Genomic DNA, 6,003 nt, shown 5'->3' on the forward strand with positions numbered 1-6,003 from the left:
CGGGCCCCGGCCCTGGCCGCCGGGCACCCTCCGCTTCCCGCCTCCTTTCGGGCACCCACCGGTCCAGTCCACTGCCCAGCCCTGCCTCCTGATCCCAGTGGGTCCTACCCATTAGCTGCGTTCCCAGCCCCGCATTCGGCTCCACCCGGTCACCCCGGAATCCCCCGCAGTTCACACACACTGAACGCCCCTCGCAGGCTGCCCACTAGCCAGCACGGACGCACCCTCTGTAATGCCAGGCTTCTTCCCCCGCAGCGCATCTCCCGTCTCACGCTCTGACCACCTAGCGCCACAGCCTCCCAAAGCGTCCCCATTGCTCCTCCTTCAGAACACAGCAGCAGCTCCTTAATTTTCTGGCATCGTAAACGCCTTTGAAATGTGAATGGTCGTCCTCCGCCCCAGAAAATGCACAGTGCGGGACCAGAACAACTGTGTGTGTATGGGGAGGGGGGGGGGCGGCGGGCAGTGAGGGCAGATCCAGTCCAGTGGGCCCATTTGGTTTTTCACTGAGAACACACAAATATCCCGTGTTTCCCCATATATATCACCCTGTCTCCTTTTCTCTCTTTCCCTTCTTCCCAGACTTCATCACCAGCCCCAAGTGTTTCTAGTTCTTCACCCTCCAGCTTCTAGGACCAGGTATCACTTAAAAAAGCCAGAGGGGCCGAACCTCAGTTCCCGCAATGGGCCAAGTGGAATTTGAGCTGGCCTGCGCCACTCTGAAGCAGTTGAAGGGCCCTGTGAGTGATCAGGAGAAGCTGGTGGTGTACAGCTTCTACAAACAGGCCACCAAGGGCGACTGCGACATCCCTGCCCCGCCTGACACAGACGTGAAAGCCAAGGCCAAGTGGGAGGCATGGAATGAGAAAAAAGGGATGACCAAGATGGACGCCATGAGGATCTACGTTACTAAAGTAGAAGAACTGAAGAAAAAGGAAAATGGTTAAGGAGGACAAAGAGTCAAACAATGAAGTAGCAGGGCTCCTCTGGTAGGGAAATGGGCTTCTTAAAAGACCTTGAAGACTGAAATGTCCCGAAACCGTGGCTACCGAAGCTGAGACATCAATAAATCTTTTAAAAACTGCACAAAAGTGCACGTCTGCTGTTCAAACAGCAATGAACTCAAAGTGACTGTGAGAGTACTGGGGAGTTGACCGAAACGTATTAAGAGCATCTCTCCTCTAGAGAAAGTTCCATCAAATCTGGCCTTGGGTATGATTCTAAGTTTTCCCAGCCTTCCTATGCTCAGATCATATGTAGATATTTGACAGCAGTAGAGCGGTGGCAGAGAATCAGGCTAGGAAAATGCCCAAGGTTTGAAGTCCGTGACAGAGGCTCTGCTTCTGGGGGAGGAGGGAAGGAGAGGAGGCCCAGGCGCCTTATCTCGTCAGGGGCTGCCCATTCACTATTAACCCAGCATTATGGAGGGGAAGAGGTGTTGTCTTCCAAAAAGCTGGTCAAGTCCTACTACCAAAAGCCCCTACTGGAACACAGGCCTGATGAAGTTCATGTGTTGAGGGAAAACAGACTTGTAGCAAGTAACTGTTGCATCGCAACACAGCAGTTGAGAAACACTGGAGCAGATGGATTCAAAATCCCACCTCTGAAACACTCATCAAGGCCTAGCGACCAAAATTTTCTTGGGACTACTGTGTAGCTAATCCTGGTTTCTACTTGGGGATGTTTGTGGGACAATATGTACATGCATGTATATGGGATTTGTTTCAGGAGAAAAACAAATCCTCTGACCCATGCAAGAGCCAGAGTGGCTGAGCTCAGCTTCCACTCCTTAGTATTGATATCATGGTGGCATCAATGCACAACATTGCACTAGGATATGGAGGCTAAACGATATTAGAGACATTTTGAAGCAAAAGGTCTGTTGTGGTATGGGATTCCCCAATGTTTTTCCTTAATTAAAAAAAATGTTTTGGGGGCTAGGGTTATCCATTGGGGACTAGCTTTAGCTCTTCAGGCCTCGCTCCATTCCTTGGGGCTAAGCTAGGCTCTTAGGGGCTAGACCAGCCGTGGGCAAACTAAAAAAAAAAAAAAAGACCGTACCCTTTTATGTAATGATGTTTGCTTTGAATTTATATTAGTTCACACAAACACTCCATCCATGCTTTTGTTCTGGCCCTCCGGTCCAGTTTAAGAACCCATTGTGGCCCTCGAGTCAAAAAGTTTGCCCACCCCTGGGCTAGACTCTGACCTTCTGGACTGGGCTCCACCCTTTGGCACTAGGCTAGGCCATTTGGAACTAGGTTGGGCTCCTTCTGGCTAGGCTTGGCTCTTTGGGGTTAGCTCAGCTTTTGCGGGCTACACTCAGCGCTTCAGGAGTAGGCTGGGCTCTTTGGAGCTAGGCTTGGCTTTTCCAGACGAGGCTGGACTCTTTGGTCCCAGGCTTGGCTCTTAGGAACTAGGGTCAACCCTTTAGGACTAGCTTCAGCGCTTAGGGTGAGGCTCGGCCCTTTGGAGCTATGTTTGGCTCTTAGAAACTAGGGTCATAAAGAAAAACACTATTTTCATACTTCATGACATTAGGTTAGCTCCAGTTCATGAAGGGCTATTAAACAACAGAAGCAACAACCATAAAGGCCTCAGAGGAAACCAAACCTCACCAGGTATCTTTGAGACCTTCTGTTCACATATTTGCAGGAAGTTGCTATAGAATAAGTACATTACTTAAGAATGGCCGAAACCGGTTTGGCTCAGTGGATAGAGCGTCGGCCTGCGGACTGAAGGGTCCCAGGTTCGATTCCGGTCAAGGGCATGTACCTGGGTTGCGGGCACATCCCCAGTGGGAGATGTGCAGGAGGCGGCTGATCGATGTTTCTCTCTCATCGATGTTTCTAACTCTCTATCTCTCTCCCTTCCTCTGTAAAAAAATCAATAAAATATATTTAAAAAAAAAAAAAAAATGACGTATACCCATGCCCAGCCGGTGTGGCTTAGTGGTTGAGCATTGTCCTGTGAACCAGGAGGTCACGGTTCGATTCCCGGTCAGGGCATATGCCCGGGTTGTGGGCTCGATCCCCAGTGTGGGGCCTGCAGGAGGCAGCCAATCGATAATCCTCTCTAATCACTGATGTTTCTCTCTCTCCCTCTCCTTTCCTCTCTGAAATCAATAATAAAGATAATATGCAAATTGACCCTCACAAGATGGCTGCCTACAACCAGGTCAGCAGGGGGGTTAGTGAGGGACGACCAAACGACTGAACAGCAGGCTGTGTGGGGCGACCAGGCTGGCAGGGGGAGGAGGGGCAGTTGGAGGCAACCAGGCCAGCAGTGGGGGGGCAGTAAGGGGTGACCAGCAGGCAGGCAGGTGAGCAATTAGGAGCCAGTGGTCCAGGATTGTGAGAGGGATGTCCGACTGCCGGTTTAGGCCCGAACCCCAGGACATCCCCCTAGGCAGTCGGACATCCCCCTAGGGGTCCCAGATTAGAGAGGGTGCAGGCTGGGCTGAGGAGACCCCCCCTCGTGCACAAATTTTGTGCACTGGGCCTCCACACTAATAAAAGAGAAACATGTAAATTGGTGTCACTCTGCTATGCCCACCAGCCAATAAGGATGAGTATGCAAATTCAACCAACAAAGATGGCAGTTAATTTGCATATGCAGGCACAGAGCGAAGACTGACGACGACTAAAGACTGAAGACGACTGAAAACTAAAGAGGCTTGGCTTCTCCGCTGCGGCTGGAGTGAAGGCCTGGGTCCCGGGTGCCGGAGGAAAACCGGTGCCGGCAGCCAGGGGAAGGAAGGCCTATTACCTAAGAATGAAGTATACCCATGCCCAGCCGGTGTGGCTTAGTGGTTGAGCATTATCCTGTGAATCATGAATCTCTTCATGCAATGTGTTGGGGTCCAACCCCAGCAGGTCCAGGGGTCCCCAAAGGTGTGGACGGAGTCGGCGAAGAAGGAATGACACGGAGACAGCCTTCAGTTGATCAGCAGCCTAGTCAGGACCTCTAGCCAGGATCTCCAGCCAAGTTCTGGTTAGGATCTGATCAGGATCTGATGTTTATTGCCTTGTTACATCTGTATTTATACCAGTCGATTTTAATCCTGTCAATTTCTATTGCAAAGGTTAGGGCGTTTCTTATCTCCATTCCAAGGAGTAAAGATTATGTAGCTTAAGTGTGATTGTTTGTAGTTAAAGTGATTAACTACCCGCCTGGCACTTAGTTAAGGGGTTGTATCCCCTCCCTAACCTCAGGGAAAAATCCCCACCTGGGGAAACAACCTTTCTCGGAGAGGTGACCTTGGTTAAAACACATGGCGCTAAGGAGAGCAAACATATTAAGAACAATATGCTATATATGCCAGGTCCCTTGAAACATATGCTGTGCAGATGTTTCTTTCCTGCAGTGACTGTGTCAAGCAGCAAGGATGGACCGGCTGCCGGCAGCAATGGGCCTCTAGTATATATATAATTGATTTCAAAATTTTTTCCTCTTACTAGTAAGTGTACAACTATGCATGATGTAAGTTAATGCTGTTTATCTACTTGGGATATTTTAGCTTTATGATATCAGCCCTGATATCATAAAAGAGGGATCTAGTATTGGTTAGTCATTCAATACTTACATAAACCACTTATTTTACCATAAGAAACTTAGAAGTAGCCTAATACACTGGGGAAAGTAGAGTTTCACAAGAACAGTATTACTAGAGATACACATCAAGATTTACTTAAAAAAATTAATTATCTAATAGAAAAATCTGAGAAGTAACAAATCATAGTCTAAAAAACAGAGGCTTATTTGATTATTCAAAATTCATACAATAATTTCCCCATATATAAGCAAAAACAGTGAACCAATTGTCTAGAGGGGGAACATATCTAACTTGGTTTGCTTTGAAACTCATGATTGCTTCCATAAAACAGAGAATTTGAGTGCAAAGTTCTGTGAAGCCAGAAAAGGATTTTTTTCTCTCGGTGAAGGTAAGATCACCCTATAAGAAGAACTGAAATTCACCCTGAAATTTCCATACCCAACCCTGCCAGCAAGGGAGAACAGCAGAGGCTATGATTTACAAGTAATCCTATATAATAAAAGCCTAATATGCAAATTGTACCGAGTGGTTGTTCGATTGGGAGAGACCGGGAGTTCGATTGCTCGCTATGATGTGTGCTGACCACCAGGGGGTGGCGTGGAACATAGTGGGCATCGGTGACATGGCGCTGGCAGTGGGAGGCAGTGAAGGCGCTGCCAGCCTGATGGGCCCCGACGGGAGCAGGACCATGGCAGGATGATGGAGCAGGTGAGTGGGAAGCACCACTGGATAGGGCAATCGGCAGGGGCCCCGATTGCCCCGCTGATTGCCCTGCAGATGGCAACCAGAGGCGGTGGCAGGGGGCGGGGCCGCTGCCCGGCTCCCAAGTGCTGAGGGAGCTGGGCAGCAGGCCCTGCCCCAATTGATCACCCCACAGGTGGGATGGTGGAGCAGGTGAGGGGGCAGCACCAGGCCAAGGGGGCAGCACCAGGCCAAGGGTGCCAGGTGGGGATGCAGGGCTATAAGGCTGGGGGTGCGAGCTGGGGCCCGATCTCCACAGGCCACCCTGAGGGACACCACCTGTGCATGAATTCGTGTACTGTGCCTCTAGTTGAATATATATTATTCTGGAACTGGTATCCTCTGAGTCAATCCTTTCCAATATTATCAATTTCTTTCCTGAAATTTGAACATGCCCACCACTTTATTTTTTTAAATATATTTTTGATTTCAGAGAGGAAGGGAGAGGGAGGGAGAGATAGAACATCAATGATTACAGAGAATCGTTGATTGGCTGCCTCCTGCACATCCCCTACTGGGGATTGAGCCAACAACCTGGGCAGGTGCCCTGACTGGGAATTGAACCTTGGCCTCCTGGTTCATAGGTTGACGGTTAACCACTGAGTCACTTCAACTGGGCATGCCCACCACTTTATTGATTTCAGAGAGGAAGGAGGAGGGAGGGAGGGAAGGAGAGAGAGAGAGAGAGAGAGAGAGAGAGAGAGAGA

The 6,003-nt window shown here is 49.5% G+C and overlaps 1 protein-coding gene across 1 annotated transcript; it reads left to right on the plus strand.

The window, feature by feature from the left end:
• The first annotated feature begins 49 nt into the window (after window positions 1-49).
• On the plus strand, window positions 50-1,090 carry LOC102261232 (diazepam-binding inhibitor-like 5). Its single transcript, XM_005858345.2, has 2 exons — window positions 50-433; window positions 583-1,090. The coding sequence occupies exon 2, from the start codon at window positions 684-686 to the stop codon at window positions 945-947; it is 264 nt and encodes an 87-aa protein (XP_005858407.1). The 5' UTR covers window positions 50-433; window positions 583-683; the 3' UTR covers window positions 948-1,090.
• The last annotated feature ends 4,913 nt before the right edge of the window (window positions 1,091-6,003 follow it).

This window comes from Myotis brandtii, unplaced genomic scaffold (assembly GCF_000412655.1).
Source record: "Myotis brandtii unplaced genomic scaffold, ASM41265v1 scaffold1167, whole genome shotgun sequence".
Taxonomy (NCBI): domain Eukaryota; kingdom Metazoa; phylum Chordata; class Mammalia; order Chiroptera; family Vespertilionidae; genus Myotis; species Myotis brandtii.